This window comes from Etheostoma spectabile, chromosome 6 (assembly GCF_008692095.1).
Source record: "Etheostoma spectabile isolate EspeVRDwgs_2016 chromosome 6, UIUC_Espe_1.0, whole genome shotgun sequence".
Taxonomy (NCBI): Eukaryota; Metazoa; Chordata; class Actinopteri; order Perciformes; family Percidae; genus Etheostoma; species Etheostoma spectabile.
The window spans coordinates 9056895-9078156 of NC_045738.1; the positions used below are offsets into that span (position 1 = coordinate 9056895).

The 21262-nt window shown below is 39.5% G+C and overlaps 1 protein-coding gene across 2 annotated transcripts; it reads left to right on the plus strand.

Annotated features, from left to right (window-relative positions):
- The first annotated feature begins 8566 nt into the window (after positions 1-8566).
- On the plus strand, positions 8567-21223 carry rundc3b (RUN domain containing 3b). Of its 2 annotated transcripts, XM_032519495.1 has the most exons (13): positions 8717-8811; positions 13148-13263; positions 13835-13968; positions 14369-14454; positions 14644-14733; positions 15676-15756; positions 16032-16206; positions 16901-17058; positions 17738-17884; positions 18655-18776; positions 19703-19860; positions 20066-20072; positions 20112-21223. In XM_032519495.1, exons 1-11 carry the CDS (start codon positions 8717-8719, stop codon positions 19846-19848), a joined length of 1350 nt encoding a protein of 449 aa, XP_032375386.1. In that variant the 3' UTR covers positions 19849-19860; positions 20066-20072; positions 20112-21223. The 2 variants fall into 2 exon arrangements, with proteins under 2 accessions (XP_032375385.1, XP_032375386.1); XM_032519494.1 differs by lacking the exons at positions 20066-20072; positions 20112-21223 and having other exon boundaries at positions 8567-8811; positions 19703-19861.
- The last annotated feature ends 39 nt before the right edge of the window (positions 21224-21262 follow it).

Genomic DNA, 21262 nt, shown 5'->3' on the forward strand with positions numbered 1-21262 from the left:
CATGTTTCACCTGTAATGCCTGTTTTGTTGGTCTGTTTTTTGCGTGCATCCCTTATTTGCTTTTTGTTGAGTAATCGATGTACTTTATATAGAATATTTAAGTATTCTTTGCGAGATATACATTTTCTGTTCTTAACTGTAAATTGATTTCAATTTGAATTGTCTACGTGCATCGATGTTCTGTACAAATGTCTGTCCTGACGTGCTGTAACCATGTTTTATGTTTCTGCAGAACAGGAACCAGTTTTCAGCTGAGTCAGGCCTGTTTAACAATGTAATGTAATGTTCCTATTTTAACTTTCCTGTATAATAAATATGAATGAATGAATGTATATATGTTGTACATTGTTTTATACCTACTTACTAGGTATTCTGGTATCTATCGATCTATCTATCTATTTAATTGGGTTAGACACTTGCACCAAACAACCTTAAAGTCATTTTTAAACTATGCATGTTTGTAAATTGCTGGTCATGTCATTCAGGAAAAGTTCTTTGTTATTAGATATCTATTTTTGTTTGTTTGTGTGTGACAGTGCAATGGCGAGCAGCTCAGACCAGACTCTTCTGCAGCCCTCCAACAAGCGAGGAAAAGCCCCAACACTCCATGCTGCAACACCTGACCACTAACATGAAAGCCACAGGTCCGACTCCGGTGGCGGAGGACACGAGGGAGGTCCTCACCAACCCGGCGACAGTGAGTGGAAATCAGTCACCCTAAAAATCTGGGAGAAGTGTTTCAGTGTTAGTGTTTGATATTCAGTTTCTGAACTCTGTAGGCACAAGCCAACAGTTTGGTGACACCGTCTGAGCCTTACGTCATCATTTTTAATTAGTCATGGTGATACCGTAAAATAGGGAGGTTTGACGGTATCAAAATTTGGAGACCGCCCAACTCTACTGTACACCAGTCTCTGATTATCCATCAACATACGTTCCTCTAATATTAGTCAAAATTGTTCCTAAATTCAGCTTTTTAAACTGAAAAATTTGGTCTAACTTCATATACACAAGGTTTATTGACCATGAATTCTAAAAAATAAAACTATAGTGGTTAGTGGAAGTGAAAAGCATGCGTCAAATGTTAAGAAAAACGACAAAAGTGTCAAAACAAAGTGTCTAAGTCATCGAAAAAAGTGTCAGAGGGTTTTTGACCCGATAGGACATGGTTGAAAGGAAGACCACTCAAAGGTTGAACTGTTCCTTTCATATAAACCTTTTTTGACCCTCTGCCGCTGCTCATCGTCCCTCGTTCTCTTTCAGGGTTACTACGTGAGGAACAACATGCTGGGACCGGACGGAGATTTCATCACGTCACCAGAAATGAGAAGTGAGGCTGGAAAAAAAATCTCAAGCCATCTCATCTACAGCTACTTTACTACAAGTTGTTTCAACGTGGAAAACCTCAAAGACGATACTCCATATCTTGAAAACATATTTTAACTTTTAAAACGGCTATGAATAGTTACAGTCAGTGATTTACAAAATGAGTTTTTCAATCACAAACCTGACACATTTAATATTTATATTATATAGATGTTAATTTAACATCACACTCTTAGTTGGTTATTTCCCTCAGACAGACTGCAGCGTGATTTATGTTTCTGCGTTAAATCTACTCCGTGGCTACATACGTAGCTGCGTGGAGACACCAACCCTACGTACCGCCGTAGCCTGACGTGCACCCCTTGCCTTCTTCTTTCTTACCCCTGACGTGCCCCTTTCCTTGGTGTTTTTTTGCTTTCAACGCAATCTTCCAGGCAGCTAACCATAACCACGCTGCCTGAAAGATCACGTTGAAGGCAAAAAACACCATTGAGCCACAAACTACTGCTAATGTCTTTCAGAGACATACACACACACAGTGTTTCCCCCCCCCCCAACGTCTCCTTCCAGGCAGCGCGGGAATGGTTATGTTTAGGGTTAAGGTTAGGGTTAGCTGCCTGAAAGGATTGCTGGCCAGCGACGTCCTCAGAGTACGGACTTTATTAGTACAGCAGCAGGATCTGAGAAGTCAGGGAAGTTTTCAAAAGCAAACAAATGCATTAGAAGTTTGACGGGGCGGCGGGTTAGCGTGCCGCGACTTCCTGGAGTGTTGTCATCGCTGTTAGTGGAGACTTCAGAAAGTTCTGGTACGTGTTTGTCGTCAGCATCATTTCCAAGCTTCCCATTCGGTTGTACAGGAGCGGCGGTGCAATGCATTCTGGTAGCTTTGCAGGGACTTTGTACCAGTGCGCCTTCGAGTAACCCGCTCCTCATGTGCATAAAGTTGAATCCAGGAAACTTTATGCACATAAGGAGCGTCCGTCCTCTCAAAAACTGTCTAAAATCTTTATACTCAAAATCATAGGATTTATTGATTATTCCCAAAACAAAGAATTATACTGATAATTAATAATTACCAAATAATTCAAGTTTGTACCTGATTTGACAATAACCAGTGTTTAGGTTGAATGAATGAATTAAATTACATCAAACTACCACCAGATGAAGCCAAGGTGAAATAAATTTTTTAAATCCCTCACTTGTTGAAACCTGCAGCGCCCTCATGACGTACAGACCAACCTCTCTCCTGTGTTTAGTTTTTTCATATAAACGTAATAATGTTGGTGTTGTCCCTCGTACGGATGAGGATTAGGGTCACTGGTGAAACATTTATTTAAATTCTGACTTTAAACTCAGAATTCTGCAAATAAAGTCAGAAATCAAATAATTTTTCACCAGCGGCCCTAATCCTTAAATGCGCGGGGATTACAAAAAATGAAAAAAGCATTTTCCCCATACATTCTGTCTCTTTGTAGTCATGTTGTGTCTCTTATTAGTCATTTTCTTTTCTTTGTGGTAGTTTTGTGTCTCTTTTTCATCTCGTGTTGCAGCATTATTATCTTCATATCAATGTAAAACGTTGGAAAAGATAGAGCAGATGATACATGAATAACACTCAAAAAGCTTAAAGACAAAACTTGCTAATTACTTAGTCATTAAATGTGAGAAAAGTCTTTAAGTCTCATTCATTCATTCATTGCTACCCAAACGGCTCAGATGCTGCACCTAAACCCTGAATGTGCGTAATAATAACATCAATAATGTGTGTTTGTCTTGTGTAGCGGACGCAGAAAGGCTGGAGGGAGGTGATGGTGGACATCGACCCAGAGAAGCCCGTCTCCCACTCTGGCCTCGTCCACACTCGTACAGGTAACGGACCTGGAGACCGTGTGTCACACAGCAGATATGAAACTACATATTTGTTGTTATTTTCACCTTACATGTCAGCTAACTGACAACTGAAGTCGTGGTTGTTAAAGAGGCATGCTGGGACGTGGAGTACATTCCACTGATTCTCCTTTAGAGATCAGGGCTGTAATGTAACTAACTACATTACGTACTAGGGATGATCCGAGTATCCGGCTGAAACGAGTATCCGGTACGGATGAAGCACTTTGGCCGAGTACAAGTATTATACGAGTAATACGAGTCAATATCCGTGCTCGGATTGATACAACTTCTCAACTGGCCACGAAGCGTTCTGTGATAGTCACAGCGCCCCCCCCCGCCTACAAACACGCTCGGCTCTATCACATACACACAGAACACGGAGAAATGCGCTCCCTCGGCCTCTCTCTCTCTCTCTCTCTCTCTCTCTCTCTCTCTCTCTCTCTCTCTCTCTCTCTCTCCCGCTCCGTCAGTCAATCAGGTCCGCGGGTCTGTTACGTTAACGTTTAGGGTTTCTTCAGCTTCAGGTTTGTTTTTAACTTCGGTTTGTAGTACTTACATACTTAGTAACCAGTAGATTTCTGGTGAACGTGGGTTTCAGACACGCTGCTTGGTTTAAATGCAACTCCCGTTGCGTCTCTGCCATTGGAGATTTTTTTTTTTTAACTGTCAGCTACTGTCATTACCTCATAATTGCAACCGCATGTGTTGTATTCATTGTTGCAAAACGTTCTGTATGTAGTTTGTTTGTTACCATGACAACACCATTGATCTGAAGCTTGATGCTGTCATGTAAATAGTTTTCTAATCAGCAATAAATATAACAATTTCTGATCAACCCATATCAATTGAATACTTAAAATAACATACTGGTTAAAGCCCCGCCCATTTCAAGACAACCCGATCCACTTCCGGGTTAAATATGACCACTTCTGGTTTAGGCCCCGCCCAGTCCGAGTACGGATACGGATACAGATAATTCATGTGGTAAACAGATACAGATACAGAGACAGATAATGCTGTACTCGCTCATCCCTATTACGTTCTTGTACTTTTTACTCCACTACGTCCATCTTTGTTGCTGGACAAACGATCCAAAACCCAAATTTACAGAGAAAATCCTCCCAAATCCTTTTAGAACCAGAGAAGTTTTAATTATTTTGATTGATAAACTACTTATTATAAACTACTTAAGAGATTTATTAATCATCAAAATGATTATGAAAATGTGTGTTTGTGTGTATCTATTTGTCTGTCTGTCTCAGGCAGATGAAGGGCGCAGCCACGTGGAGGTGTGTGTGGAGGGCGGAGTCATCATCCAGCAGCTGGCCCGGCAGATCCAAGAGGACGGGGGCGCGGCGCTGACTGCCGACTACGGTCACAACGGAACCAAGACGGACGCATTCAGAGTGAGGCGAACACTTTTAAACTCCACTTTATTAGGAACACCTGTACAACCTAATGGAGTCCAGCCATAACATCTGTACATTACATTGAGACTATATCTTATATTTATAGAAGTTTTAGTTTAGTTGCATAAAGAGTGAACAAATCGACAGCTCCAGTGTCAAAGTAAACGTTGAGTATGTTTTTAACTTCACTTTTTATAGGATGTCATTATCATTTGTAAGACTGGCCCTTTAATTTCTTTTTTCACTGCTGTGAATATTGCACTTAAGATGCTATTTTTAGTTTTCTGCAGGTTGTAAATTGCTTATAGCTTGTCAGAACCAGTATTGTCCGTACTGACCATATTTTAAGTTGTTGTGTTTTCTTTTTGTCTTGAGGAGACATGTAAGACCACATGAATATCCCCTTTACGGGGTCACGGGGTATGACTTTGCCGAGCAGCAGAAATAGAGCTGGAGTTCTTTAGCTGGTGTACCTAGAATTTACTTTATGTATCTTATAGCTTTTGTGCTCTTGTAATTCTGCTGTCTCTGTGAGGACCTATTTAAGATTTGGACTTTAAAGTAGTGAGGACATTATTTGGACAGTTAGGACCCTTTGTCCGGTCCTGTCTTAAGTTGGTTATAGTTGAAAGAAACAGATGTAGGAAGGAGTGAAGTCCGTCTGCTGCCGGCGGAGAGGAAACCAGTGGCTCTTCCGCGACGACTCCTTCGCCTTTGGCATTTTTTTTCTTTTCATTCACATCATACAGGGTTTCCGCCAGTGTATTTAAGAATTTAAGTTTTCATTGTTTTTGTCGCTTCTTCTGAACTTTTTGCAGTTTTTCAACTTTTTGGTTGCTTTTTTTTTGGACATTTGTCACCTTTCAGGAGTTTTGGTTGATTCTTTTGGATTTTGTCGACTTTTTGAGGTTATTTTTTTTTAAGCTGTTTGGCACCGTTTATGTTTTAGCCTTTTGACGTTGAGGTTTTTATTCAATTTTTCCTAGGTTTTTGTTCCTTTTTTTCAACATTTGTGTTTTGTTTCTGTCACTTTTCTCAATCCACACAGACATGTCCAACACGAAGAGAACTAAAAGGAAAGTTTCTCTTTAAAATCTTTTTTTTCTACATTTAATATTCAACTGAGGAGACACTTTGTATTTTCCTAACCCAAACATTTGGAAGAAATTAAGTGATATTGTTATTAAAACGCCTCCAACTGAAGATGTTTGAAAGATTTCTGGCCTTTAATTGCCACCACGGTTTGAGTTGTGCTTTTTAAATCTGACTTTAGTTTGGGCTTAACTACAATCTGAACAACATTTATTAAACTCACTCAGTTTATAGTACGTAAAAAGCACATTCAACAATCAAATGGCTCACATCATGGTCTCTTAATGGTCTTTGTTTATTGAACTTTGTAAATTATTAACCAGGTGAAGAAAGCTCAAGAATGACTGTATTTCTTGAGGAAGTATAAGAAGGCCAAATTCCCACGCCAAGTTAGTGTCAGCTTTTACAGAGGAGCAATAGAAAGCATCCTGGCTGGAAACATCCCAAACTGGCATGAGATGTTAAAACTGCTCAGAAGATCATTGGTACCCATCTCCCGAGCGTCAGTGATATTGGTGAGGTGAGGTGCATACGCAGAGCCCAAGGGATACTAAAGGACAGTACCCACCCAGCCACAGCCTATTCACCCTGCTGCCTTCTGGGAAGAGATATAGAAGTTTCTAATTCATCCTCAGCACTGCTCCACTGATTATATTTTATTTCTGTTTACCATTTTTATAATTGCTTCTACAGTATATTAATGTATATTGTCCGCTATGACGCAGAAGGGAGTTAGAAACTCAATTTATACTTTATACTATATAACCTGTCATGTTGTGACAAAATAAATCTACCCACCTACCTTAAAGAAGAATAAAATTAACGTTTTGGAAAGGCCAAGTTAAAAGTTCTGACCTTAAAATGATTGAAATGTTATTGAAGGATGAGGAAGCAAGCAGCTCATGTGAAGAACCCCCCCCCCCCCCCCCCAAACATCCAAGAGTTGAAGCTGTTCTGTACAGAGGAATGGGCAAATATCCATCCAAGTCAATAAGCAGGACTGTTCAGAAGTTACTGGAAACGTTTTGTTGCAGTTATTGCTGATTGTACTCAGCTTTGACAGCCTGTTTTTCATAATGTAATTATGTTTGGACTTTCTTTTGAGGACATTGTAAAATGTTCCTACCTTAGGGATTCACAGTAAATGTTCTGCAGACATAGATTGTACATGCAATGCCTTTGAAAGCATGTGTGCTATATATGTTGAATACGGGTAGTTTACATGGGCTGCTGGCGAGAGACCGCAACTCCACAGGAATCCTGCCATTTTTTCACATGGAAGCAGGCTGGTTTAGTGTTAACTTTTAATGTAGTTTGTCAGTAAATGCGTTCTGCCTTTTAGTGAGTGTGTGATTTGCCTAGAAACCTTCTATGTGAAAAAAATAGATAAATAGACTTATTTGAGATTTGGAGGTTCCAGGTGAACTTGAGGAAGACATTGCAGATATGCGGTTTTAACACATCTGTGAGGATCCCTGTGGAGGTGCGGTCTCGCCATGTAAATTACCGGTAAACCACGCCCTCTTTGTCCCTCCCCTCAGGCCTCTCCTCCCTGTGCCAAAACTGTGACAGAAAGTTGAAATTGAAAACCAGTAACATTGTAAAAATCTTGACAGCGTAAAAAAAAAAACTGTCACTGAAAAGACACAGACATCATGAAAAAATGTAGACGGACAATGAAGAACCATTATGATGCAAATGTCAAAGTGAAATAATATCATAGGATTGTGAGATTATTACTTTTTGATGTTTGTATTTTATATATCAGTTCAACAGTTTTCAGTGCTGATATTTGTTGTTTCAATGCCAAATTTTATTTTCAATACCACAGGTTACTGTCACTGTTCTAGCTCCATAAGTCAATGCTTTACGATGCTGTGAAAGGTTTGTTTACATCTGCAGCCTATTGTTAACACAGGATTTAGTATGACCCTAAATGCATTTATGTTTCCAGTAGGATAGCGTATGATTAACTGGGAAATTCTTGTGAAGTTCAAGTTACAGGTAAATATAAGATTCTGAATGTCTTTTATTAATTTTGTTGGATGCATAAGCTTTTTAACGCTTGAAAATTAAACAGACATGCCATTCACACATGAGATCATTTTCGGTGTGTGGAAGATCAGCAGTCACTCACACATTTCATTTAACTTCTCACACTGATGACAGGCTAAAAATCATCTCGCTTTTCTTTCAGGACCCTCCACAGTCAACAGTTGGGAAAATCTTCCTTCAAAATAAAAGTAGCCTAACCCGGGTCAGTATTTGGAGACTTAACAGAATGACATATGCAGGTAAATAATGCGTATAACACTATCTGTAAAAACTGTGATATGAACAGATAGCCTTATTTTAAAGCGAACTTATTATTATTTATTTGTAAAAGAATAGGCCTTTGACTCGACATAACAAAGAAAAAATATTTTATTTAATGTTTTATTTATTCAGTTCAATGCAATTAAAAAGCTGATGATCCGTTAATAATGAAAGAAATAATGATAATACAATTAATCATCATAATCCCAATAATAATACATCTATATAGCCTATAAATAAATAAGCAAGGTCCCTAAAACGATGAATGATGAATGAATACAAATAAATACAGAACTGACATTAGTGTCTGTAATGTTAAATTTTATCCCTGGTTAAATAACACTATTGCAGGATATTAAAGGAGATCTACCAACATTGGCCCACTGTGTGTTGACATAAACGAATTTGAAAACAAAAAGCCTGAGCACATATCTTCCTGAAAAAATCCTGCATTTCTGCTGCTTGTCTGCCATACAGGCTTTTATTTTAAAAGTTACAGCCGGAAGTCCTACGACATGTAACTTGACCAAAGACTCACTGGACTTGACGCAGGTTGCTTTGCCCCTCCTTCCGCTGAGCGTAGTGTGTTGCTCCGGTGTGACGGAGACAGCTACTCTGGTGCAGAGGGAGCGGAGAGGGGACTGCGCACCACCTCCGCCCGCAGCCTCAGACACGGGCCGGGGATGGCTTCGCTCGGCGTGGGGCTGCATCTCATCCGCAAGAGGGGAGCAGGCAGGAGCGCCGCGGTGGAGAGGAGGAATCTTCTCACGGTGTGCAGGTGGGAATTCCTCACATTGTTCTTTATTCTAATGGTGACAGAGGATGAAACAATGTCTGACGGCAGAATTGTAATTAATAATTTCAGAGGCGTTTTTTTTGGGGGGGGGGGTTAGCTTTGGGAGCAGGACTGCAACTCCGCACTCCATCAGTATTTAAAAATATGATTTCATTTACATAATAAAGTAATTCTGTGTCTGCTGGATGAGATACATTAAAATATAGTTGAAAAAAACATGAATCAATCAGCTGGCTTAACTCAGGTAAATGCATCGCATTGATTCACTCAAACACTCACGCACACAGATAGCCCACACATTTACGCCCACCACCCACATTCAGCAGCCTCCTATAATCACATTTCACTTTTAATTACCCTCCAAATCAGTTCAGTGTAGGATAAGCCCTGGTTTTAAAAAAAAGTCAAGTCGAGATTCCAAATTCCTCCATCACAACCCCACCCAGTAAAAATGTTAGATTAGTCATAAAAAACAGTTTGTAAGATGTTCTGGTTAAAAAAAAAAGAAGAAACACTTTGTTATTCATGTAACTGCGAATATGTATATTTTTAATTTCCCTTTATTGATGTTTTAAAGACAGTTTCCAATCCCCCTCCACACTTCCAGCACTAGATAGATACTAAGTGCTAAGTGTGCTTTATTTGTTTCAACTATATTGCCTGAATTTAGATGAGTTTATAAAACACATTCAGTGTTTTTGTAGAATATACAACAGTCCAATTAGTTTATTCATTCAATTCAATTTCCTCAATACATTCACAATGATATGCTGGTTATTAAATATGGAGCATGGCTGACAGATGAATAGATAGATGCTAAGGTATGCACACGCAAGTCGTCTGCTTGTTTGCCCTTAGCTCTTTGTCAGTCGTAGTGAAAAGCACTCAGAGTATTAATCTGTGCTCCTCTCAGTTACTAACTGACAGTCCCTGTGATGTGTCACCAAGAAATGGTGACAGTTTAGAAAACAAACTGCTAATGCACCACCTGGTCAAACTGGTGGATAAATATCATTTTCAGGTTTCAGGACAGTGTCAGGTGAGACTGTGCCTGGTTGGCCTTCCTCCATTACTGTCACTGTAAAACAGATGTAAAGGGAGAGTAATTAGACGCAGGTGCTCTTTGCTGGCCTCTCTTCTTCTCTTCTACCTCAGCACCAGCCATCAACTCGCTGGTGGCTCAAGCAGAGGAGGGACAATAGTGGGCAGATTGGCAAAATTAACTTTTTACATATAATTTACTTTTGTTTCCTTAGGTAGCTTTAATGTTGTTGAAATTATCTTCTACGACACTGAGACAGAATCTCATCATGGAAATGAAATGATTCTGTTGAAGACAGATTGATAAATAAGTTTTTGAAAATCAAGCCAAATATCCCCTTTTTCCAGCTTTTAAAATGTGAAGAAATGTGAAATGTAATTCTTGTTATTTGTACATGATAGTAAACTTTGTAGGACAAACATATTACAATATTATTTTATACTGTTTTTCTGTCTTTTATAGACAAAAGGATTAGTCAAGCAGACAAATCAATAGTTTTTCAGCCATATTAACATATACATTATGTCATTGCTTTTAGTTTCTCTTTATTTGAACTATACATGATAATATGATGTTTAACACTGCATATAATATTTTTTGCAATTTTGCAAATTGTGGAAATCTTGTACAAAATTTCTACCTGGTATACAGTATTTGGTATCTTTAGGATTTTCACCACAGAATGAGTCTTTACTGATTGGTCTGTCGACAGGCTGCTGCTTATCAGGAAATTTAAGCTTTAAGAAAAGTGTAGCTTGCTGCTGGGAATGAGTGTGAGAGGAAAGCAGAGACTCTATTATAACTTCTGCAGTAGCTGTCAACAAAACTACACACATGCCATTGAAAAGATGCCAGTTGTTTTTACTTATCTAATACTGGTAATCAATCCACAAAACCTATTCTTTCCGCAGATGTCCAGATCATTTGTCTCAGGCCGAAAAAGCCTCTTAACTTGTATGTGATGCTTTGATAGATGTCCCTGGTTGCTCCTGTCTCTTAAAGTCTTCTCTGCTGAAATGGAGACTTTTCAGCCTTTCTTTTATGTTTGGTGCAGTCTGTCTTTGTTAGACAAGCCGGAGACCCTAATTAGCAAGTTTCAAGATTCTCCATCATGTAAACCATGGAGGAAAACAGCAAACACTGCTTCAGTGGTAAAAAGGGTTTTATAAAGAATTGAGGAAATGTGTTTAAGAGAAAAAAAAACCCACCCTTTTACAATAGTCCACTTTAATATAACTGTAAAATTGTTCAATTTTTTTCTGTTACAGTTATGTAAATATTTGTTTTACTTACATTTTGTAAATTGTATTTCTCTTTAGAGAACTTTGTGCTGTTTGTTAAATAAGGGCACTATTAATTATTCTAACTTGATTCTGTATGTTAAAAACCATTTTTACAATGATATCACATCTAAGACAAATATAATGTAATGTAGTGTAACTTAATAAAACTCACATGGCCTGAAAATCCACCAGGCCAAGACATAGACTGTACAATATTAGTGGACAGCTCATGTGTGATATCCTCCGCAAGAAGGTCATGACTCTGACGAGAGAGGAGTGGCACAGGAGAAGGAGGAAAAAGAGGGCCAGAAAGCAGGCTGCCTTCATAGCGAATCCCTTTGGGTTCACAAAGCAGCTACTTAGAAAGAAGCGGAGTGGCTGGCTCACCTGGTCCAAAGCTGAGATCAGAGACCTCAGAGACACCTGTGACAGATCCAGGGAGCAAGATCTGGGCCACTGTCAGCACCTGATAGATCCACCTGCACCAACTCTGGACATCGACGGGAAGGAACCCAGCTGGAAGGAGATCCAGAAGGTGATCAAAAAGGGTAACCCTGAATAAAGGGTTCAAGGTGGCAATGTGGCTGAGTACAGCACAAGGTTCTGTAGCCATGAGTAACTCATGGAAGAGCTGGCCTGGGTAGCGGCACAACATCTCGCTACAACAAAGCGCAGGGGAAGGACAGGAGATTACTGGTGCAGCAAGAGGTACTGGCATCAGTAGAGGAGGATCGGGCCTGCAGTATGGTTAGAATGGAGCAGCAGGGAGCCTGGACAAGATGGGAGCATGCAGTGGACTCATGGCAAAGCTGTAGAAAGCAGACCCACATCACATACAGTTCCTGATCTATGATGTACTACCAAGCCCATCCAACCTGTTCACCTGGTGATTAGTGTGGTCACCAGCTTGGAACCTCTAAGAGGGGGACCCTGGAGCACCTCCTCAGCGGCTGTTTGAAGGCCCTTGGCAAGGGGCGCTACCACTGGCGCCATGACCAAGTCCTAAATGCCATAGGGAACACCATCATCTGTGGAATTGACCACTGCAAGCACCTTCGCCCAGTGAAGAAACCATTGTTTATGTCTGGGCTGGTGGCTCACCTTGTTTAGTGAGTACACAGAGAGGAGATTAGGTTTGTCTAAATTGTCTATCCAGCTAAATTGTTTGAAAGTGAAATATACATATGTGGTTTAAAGCTGAAATCTATCCGTTTTGATATCTTTTCACAGGAAGTGTGTACTCTGTGGTCACCCGGCTGCTAAGCAACGAGATAAAGAAAGGAGAGATGAAGTCAGATTTTTAGCTGATGTTCAGGGCTACACCCAATTTGGCAGAATTGGCACAACACACACACACACACACACACACACACACACACACACACACACACACACACACACACACACACACACACACACACACACACACACACACACACACACACACACACACACACACACACACACACACTCACTATTGTGGCATTGTCCATTAACTCTGGTTTATGGCTGGTTCACCGCAGGATATTATAATAGTTTCATTACAACTCTAGGAGACCAGAAGTGTTTATTTTCCTTGCCTTGTAATTAATGACATACATGTTAAATTAAGTTTTGTTTGTTTGTTGGTATGTGGATTTGGCAAAATGTGCACTACCAGTTAGTGTCTTTGTCTTTGACATTATTCAGTTTGGGATCAGACAGCAACAAAAAAAGTATTTTATCATTGCAGACAATTAGATGAAACATGGGAATGGATCCCTTGCAGATTAAAGGGTTACTCACTTTCATAAAGTTTGGGAACTCACAGTGGCCAAGATATCCTGACTTTATAGTGTGTGTTACTGAAACACTTGATTCTACAATTACCATAATGCAACCAGTAGCATATCTTAATAAGACCATCCTGGTGTATGCCTATAAAGTTTACCTTTAAGCAACAGTCCCAATAACTTTTTTTAATAACAGCGTGTGCATCGTTTTTTGTCTTCAGGTTTTCTGTAAAGACTCTACTGGACCACTCCTGTTTTGAGACAATAGATGACACATCTCCAGACTTTGTCAACTTTGTTTCCATCCTGGAGCACATTCTCAGTCATCAACTCAAAGGTAAAAAAAACATAAGCAACCCTCTTTTCATCCACATGCAGGTAATTAACCTATACACGTACAGGTAATATTTAAACTGCAAAATGCCATAGTATTTGACTTTATTTGATAGTTGATAGGAGAGTAACAGGAACAAGATGATGTAGAACAATGGTCCTCAGTCGGAAATAAGCATTAGACGTTGTGTCTGTATACCGTCGACCCATAAGGACGAAGAGAATATTGAAAAATAAGCAACATTTTTATGTGAAATGGCTCATCAGTTAAATCACAAGCTTTTTGTTTCCCTTTATTGAGATTAGTGTCAAGTATGTGTCAAGTGTATTCTTATTTTTCTTAAACTGTTGTATAAATACTGGCCTGCTAAAGACCAATATTTGAGGTATTCACTTTCAGTAAGTTTAAATCTTTTCTTTACATTTTTCTTACCCTTAATTTTAAAAGGGTAAAAGAGCCCTTTAACTGTGTTCCACTGCCATTTGAATAACAGCATCTTGTAAATTTAGAGCATCATAAATTTGATTTGGATTCAAGCTTGTAAAACCTCTGTTTCTGTCTCTCTTTCTATCAGGACAGATCACTTGGTTTGGCTATGAGAGTCCTCGGAGTTTCTGGGATTACATAAAAGCCGCCTGCATTAAAGTCCCTCATAATTGCATCCGAAGCATCGAGAGCATGGAGAATGTGCGAGCATCCAGAGCTAAAGTGAGAATAAAACTACCTGTCTCGGGATCTGATTTAATAACGCAAGGCATCAGGGAGACAACAACTTGGATTTCCAAAACGTTAGAAAGTCGAATACAAACAGAGCATTTGAAAGCACACACATACTACAGAAACAGGCATTTGTTTGTTTAGCGTACTTAGCATTATCCACTCAGAAAAATAACAAAGGGAACACAAAAATGTTAAGAACACTCATGCACAGAAAACATAACTAAGTCTTACCACGTGGGTAAGAGGACAAACAATTGATCTATTATTGTTCTATAATCAGGCTGTAGGTAAAACAAGGGACACATGCACATGCACGCACGCACGCATGCATGCATGCATTCACGCACACGCACACTGCTCAATGTTACTTGTTCCTCTCTCTCTGCAGGGCAGGGCATGGATCAGAGTGGTCCTGATGGAGAAAAGATTATCAGAATACATCTCATCTGCACTGAGGGACTTCAAAACCACCAGGTCTTAATGTGGTGCTCATATACTGTAGACACTGTTTCCCCTTTAACCCTATTATAGACATTTTATCAAATGAAGTGTAATTTAGATCTTTTTACACTTGACCTCAACAGTCAGTTATTACAGTTCAGTTGACTAGATCTAGAGAAGTTGAATGATTGCCGATAATGTGCGTACATGTCTTGATTGTAGGAGGTTTTATGAGGATGGAGCAATCTTACTGGGAGAAGAGGCGGGGCTGTTGGCAGACACACTCATTGGACTCAACACCATTGACTTCAGGTACTCATGTTCTGCTGTTTCTTACTGTAACTCTAAAGTCCTGCTTTCTCTCCCTGCTGCACATTGAGTGTTTAGCACTCTCAGCATCAAACACATTTTTTGGCAAAGTGTTATCGGAAAAGTGACAATTATGAGGCTGATCCAAAAAGGCTTTCATGTTATTAGACTTAAAAAATGAGAATGTGGATGGGATAATAAGAGGCTTCTCTTGACTGAAATACAAATATGTTTACGATGAAATCTTATATAATATATAGGACCAAGAAACCACAGAAACCAGAAACAAAGAGGCCAGAGAGTCACTGCAGTCGCAAAAATTGCAAAATTGTGCGATGGGGTAAGAAAGAAAGCTTTAAAAAAAATCATGTACTAACGTAACACACTCCATTAGCTGCACAAGAGACAGTGATCCTCAATGGTAATGGGATATTTGCTGAACACCACAAACAATGTCCTTAAATATAATCATCAAGTAGAATCCGTCTACAGTCTGTCTTACAAAGTCGGTACAAATTTGTATTTACTTTCAGGTTGTTGATAGCGCCTTAGATGAAATTAATAGAAGAGATTTTGAATATGCAAACATGAAACATGTGTGTATCACATAGAGGATTGGAAATTAGTAAATCTGTGCATTTGGTAAAGCACTAGTCTGGACATTTTAGATAAAGTTGGAGGAGGTGAGGGAGAAATAAACCATCATCTGACCTTGCTGAAAGACTTGTACAAAGCTTTTATAAGGTTTTATTTTATTTATCATGTCTTATTGTTTATGCATCAAAGTAGATTAAAGTTGTTTTATTTGGGTCAACAGAAAAAACGTTTAAACAGATTTCTACAAAGTGATCGAAATGAATCACAAATATAAATTACAAAACTTATGTTTATAAAAGTATTCACCTCAATAAGACACATACTTTGATTTTCCATCCTGTCTTTTAGCTTCTGTCTGAAAGGAGAGGGTCTGGACGGCAGCTGCCACGCCGTGATCGACTACACACCTTACCTCAAGTTCGTTCAGAAGTGTGTGAGGTCAAATAACACCCATCATACAGTTAATTGTCAGTGTACTGCATAGCAGGTGTCAACAAGCCATTTTAATGGGATTTATATGTTCCTGACATATACATTATCCACAGCAGATTTGTAAAAAATAAAAATGTGTAAAAGTTTTAACTATGAAAGGTTAGACTTCAGCTGTGGATGGGGGGACAACTATGATTTTGTCATAGGGTCAGATTTACTACACATCCCACTGTTTTTTTGGATGTATACTAATATGCTGGTTCCCTGTGCAGTGCAGACAGCATCAGCAGCGACGAGGAGGAAATGAGGACTATGGGGAGCAGCGGCAGTGAGAGCAGCAGCCCAGACAAAATGGCCACCGCCGCCTCCATCTTCACCGAGCAGAGCAACTTGGTCAGCAAGTGCAAACGCTTTGAGCAGAAGTACCGAATGGCACTGGAGCAGAAGGTGTGTGTTTAACATGGCTGTTATTTTGTTATAAACAAATTGGATGACATTTCCCATGATGTCTGCATGATCATTAGAGGCTTGGACGGGGAAATGCCTGGAGGAAAGGTGTTCCGTGAAGACTTGATCGTTTTTCTTGAACATACAACATCCGTAATGTTGCTTCCCTCTGTGGCTTCAGCTGTTATTCAAGATGATGGAGCTGCCACAGTCTCTGCTCTCCTATTTGGGGTGGCAGTAGCTCAGTCCGTAGGGAGTTGGGTTGGGAATCGGAGGGTCACTGGTTCAAGTCCCCGTATGGACCAAAAAGTACGGAGTGTGGATTGGTGGCTGGACAGTAGCCACTTCACCTCCTGGGCACTGTCAGGTGCTGTTGAGCAAGACACCGTACCCCCCCACCCGCTCAGGGCGCTGGTTCAGCTGGCAGCCCACTCACTCTGACATCTCTCCATTAGTGCATGTATAGGACCTGAGCATGTGCGTGTGTGTGTAGTTCAGGCCTGTGTGTGATTACTAACTAAGTGTGTACGCAGAGTGTAAATTGGAATTTCCCCACTGGGGACTAATAAATAAAATAAATAAAAATTTTGTTTGCTTTGAGCCAAAACAAAAAACTGTGTGTATTCATACTGCAGTGCCTTCATTAGTCAAACACATGGAAAATGTGTGTGTGTGTGTGTGTGTCTCTTCTCAGGGTTACCTGGAAGAGCTGGTCCGTCTACGAGAAGCCCAGCTGTCGGAGGCTGTGTCTCATAGCAAAGCTCTTCAGCAGAGCCTAGCAGACACACACCTCACCCACACACTGGAGAAAGAACAGCTTGAGTACATCATACTGGAACTACAGGACCAACTGTAAGTTCATCCCACTCAGTGTGTGTGTTTGTCAGTGCATATGAGGTCACTGATGAGGAGGTGGAGAGGACTTTGCATCAGATCCAGCTGTGATTTTGACATTCAGGACACAGCAGGAAGCCTGCAGGCGGCAGGTGGTTTGTTATTTGTGTGTTGTTGAAGCAATCACCAAGAAGAAAAGTTGCATCAGCTTTGGTTCTTTGAACTAATGTTCTAATTAGCAGGGGAAAAAAACTTTCTCTGTTTGGTCACTAATTTAATGTAGGCTGCAAAGTCTGTCTAGAGGATTTGTGTCACGGTCCCTGGCGAGAATGGCAATGTGAGTTAGAGAGTATTTAGGGAGTACACAATGCAGGTAAAAGTCTCATAAGGCTCATTAGGCAGTTTGCAAGAGTGTTCAGGCTAAAGTAATGACCTCAAACTTTGTAGTAATGTTTGACAAATGTAATAACGATGTTGATACACTATGTACAGTATGTAATGGTGACACCTGAGTTGAGATAGTTTTTGTTTTTTATTAAGATTGTTTAGTACTATACCACTAACAGAAAAAAAGTCGGAGCTACGGAGTAGCTGCCAGTCAAAGGTGACTGCATTGAATGACTCCCATCCTTTTTTAATTAAAAGAGTTTATTTAATTAAAAAATTGTATTAAACTCAGAACGTCTATGGTCTTCAGAACGGTGCTGAAGAACAATGATTTGCGGTCCAGACAAGAGTTGACAGCCCATTTGACCAATCAGTGGCCGTCTCCCGTTGCCTTGGATGCCAACGCCGTTGCCTTGGACACGCTGCTGTACAGGAAGAGCATGGGACAGTGGGAGGAGTATGTAGATGAGTTTACATTCTTCAGCTTCCAGCTAATTATTATTTTCATTATTGATAATTCTCAATTATTTATAATCAATTGTGACACTGTTCACAAACATCTTAGGCAATTGTACATGGAGTACAGATCTTGCTAATAATCTATATGACGACGCTTCCAGTGTCTTGTGATTGTAATCTTTATCATTCACACCAGTTAGGTTCTTTCTTGCATATCCTACACTGTTATTTATTTTTGGAAGCAGCTTAGTTAAATGACTTTACTACACGAGTAATGCTATTAAATTATGATTTTTAACTTGACCTTAAACATGACTATTATGTTTATTATGGCTAGCGAGATCTGCAAGCAAAAAGATGGAAATTAATGGTGCGGTGCATAGTTCGATATACTGACAGTGGGTTACCTGTTTGAAGCTGCTGGGGGGCCAGAGCGGGAGCCATTAAACAGCTAAACATTTCCTTTCATAACTACACACCTTCCAAGATGGTGATGTAGTTTATTTGTTATGAATTGATCTCTAAATATTTTCTGTTACATTGTCGCTGATTTTAAACCACAAAGAAGATATACCTTTTAGAATTTGTTAGAAATTATGAAAGCGGGAAACTGGATTTTTCAAATAATTGTAGTATAGTGGAAAATTCCAAAGTAAGAAAACCAGTTAATCAAAAAGGGTTGTTGTTTCATTTTCTGTTGATTGACTAATTGTGTCAGCACTATGTGTGTTATGTGTGCTCTTTACTGATCCTGTCCTTTGACTGCAGGAAGAGTTTCCAGAGTCTGGAGCAGCTGTCTGCAGACATGAGTCTCTCCCAGACGTCTCTTGGACCGTCGCACACACTGAGTGTGGAAGCCAGGCCGACCAGCACACACTGGCCCCACCAAGGTACGTCTCCTTCTGCAAGTAAGCACCCTTGGCCAGGAGGGGATCCTCTCTGATGCGGGTATAGGCAAGGGCCGGTATGAGATTCTGATGGTATGATAACCTTCAGCAAAAATATCCCGCTTTAACGGTATGGCAGTTACAGCTTGAGCAACATGTTTAAGTTTTGAAATGCCTTAATTGCGATTAATCGCATTAATGTCATAGTTAACTCTTTATTAATTGCACATTTTTATCTATTCTAAATGTGGCTTGATTTCTTTTTGTCCCATTTTTTTTTCTCATTTTAATGCTCTTATCAACATGGAAAAGTGGATCGGCTCGCTTTGTGCAAATGTTTTTTAATTGAAAACAACATTGGCATGTAGCCTACTGTAGTGTTCAATTTCAGCGTAACATTCTCACTTGGAGCAAAAAATCTCTCACACAATGATCATCACTAAAAGGGTGAAAAAATACTTTGTCGAAGTGGCAGAGAATTTGCATCAGCTGTGTGCTTGGTCATCAAGTGGTATTTCAGACTAGATGTTGCTGCAATAATAGCTCGGTTCACAACGACAAAACACACAGGTCATTTTTGTCTTGTCAATGGAACCATTTGGCAACTTTTAAAAAGTAAACTTTCCATTCAGAATTGTATTGGCATCCATTTCGGTGTCTTGCGCTTGCCATCCACTCAAAACGTAACGTTACTACTCTTTGTGCGACATGCCTGTTTCTGGCTTAGCTTGATCCAGTGTGGTGTTGTAGTTTTTCTAACATCACTAGTTGTTGCAACAGCATGTGAAAAAACTACAAAGTTTGCTAAGCCAAAAAGAACGTTAATTTTGTGATAAAAAAAAATTGCGTGACTTTTTCAAACATATCTTGAAACCGGTAACTGGCCCATGCCTACACGGGTATTGATCATGTGCATCTTTACCATTCAGGTAAAGAGGAGACTCTGTCTCTAAGAGGTCTGTGTGGCTCCCTGACCTCAGTCGCCAGCTACAAGTCTTTGGCCAGCCTGAAGTCCAGCGAATGCTTGGCCAGTCCTGCAACAGAGATCAGCAGCCCAGGCTTCACTCCTTCATAGGGAAAGGAGAGCTTAAAGGTCCCATGACATGGTGCTCTTTGGATGCTTTTATATAGACCTTAGTGGTCCTCTAATACCATATCTGAAGTCTCCTTACCAAAATTCAGCCTTGGTGTAGAATTACAGCACCTAGAGCCAGTCCCACAATGAGCTTTCCTTAGGACGTGCCATTTCTGAGTCTGTAGCCATTGAGGTGGGGGGAACTCATATTTATGTTAAAAAAACTCATAAATTGAAATTTTCGTGCCATGGGACCTTTTTTGAAAAAAAAAGCAGATCTCCACCAGGGCCAGACAGTCAAGGAACTTTCTTAATGTAAGTTATATTGATTTGTAGACTTGTATGTTCTGTACATTGAACCCAGAGCTTTAACAGATAGAAGTCAGGTTTGCAAGTTGAGGAGCCGGTGTAGCATGTTCTTAAAACTCAAAAGCAGCTGTATCAGACCGAATAATGTCTTGTTAAGGAACCATTCAGCTGAAACTGCTGTTACTTCCTAAGTATGTTTTACATGCTTTTGTTTTGTTGGCATTTTTATCTGTGAAGCATCTGTTTTTTCTTTTATAGGAAATGAATTGAAATAATAGACATCTGATGTAAGAATTGAAAAGTTTATGAGATGACAACATGCTGAAAATACAGATCAGAGTTCTGAGAAAACAAAAATACTGAAAGCCTCGATTGTTGTTTCGTCTCATCACTGTTTTGTTTTTGTTTGTTTTGTTTTTTGTTTTATTTGTTTTGTTATAACTACTTACACTTTTCTGTTCCCTGTATCTGTCTTTTATTGTCTGTAAAGCGTCCTTGAGTGTTAGAAAGCCGCTGTTAAATAAAATGTATTATTATTATTATTATTATCATTATGAATCATTCCCTGTAGTTATTAGGGTCTCTCATTATCTTGTGCTGTTTCTGCTGCCACTGAATGTATATAATTGTTTTTTAATCTACTATTCTTTTTGATTTATGATGAATGCACCTCCACTTTTATCAGTTTTAACTTGTCAGCAAACCTTTGCATAATGCCGTCTTATATTCTATTCTTATGTGTACATGTTCTTGCACTTTTCTGTTTGTATTTTAATTTTATTTGATACAGTATTATGTTGTAAATGTCGTGTATAATACAGTGTCACTTGGTTTTGTTATCAGGTAAGGATTCCTGTAATTAATATTCCCCCTTCACTTCTGGATTTACTTTAAACTTAACTCAGATTCAGACTCCTGTTATTATTCCCTTTAATGACTAGTTTTACCACAAAATAGAAAAAAAATCCTTATTATAAAATAACAAAAATTCTGAATGACCTGTGTCAGAACCCTTGTAGGAATATCTTGCAACAGATATTTGTGAGAAGGAGAAACAAGTGCATTTGCAAAATATCAGTTAAACGTAGTTTGTATCATTGGTGCG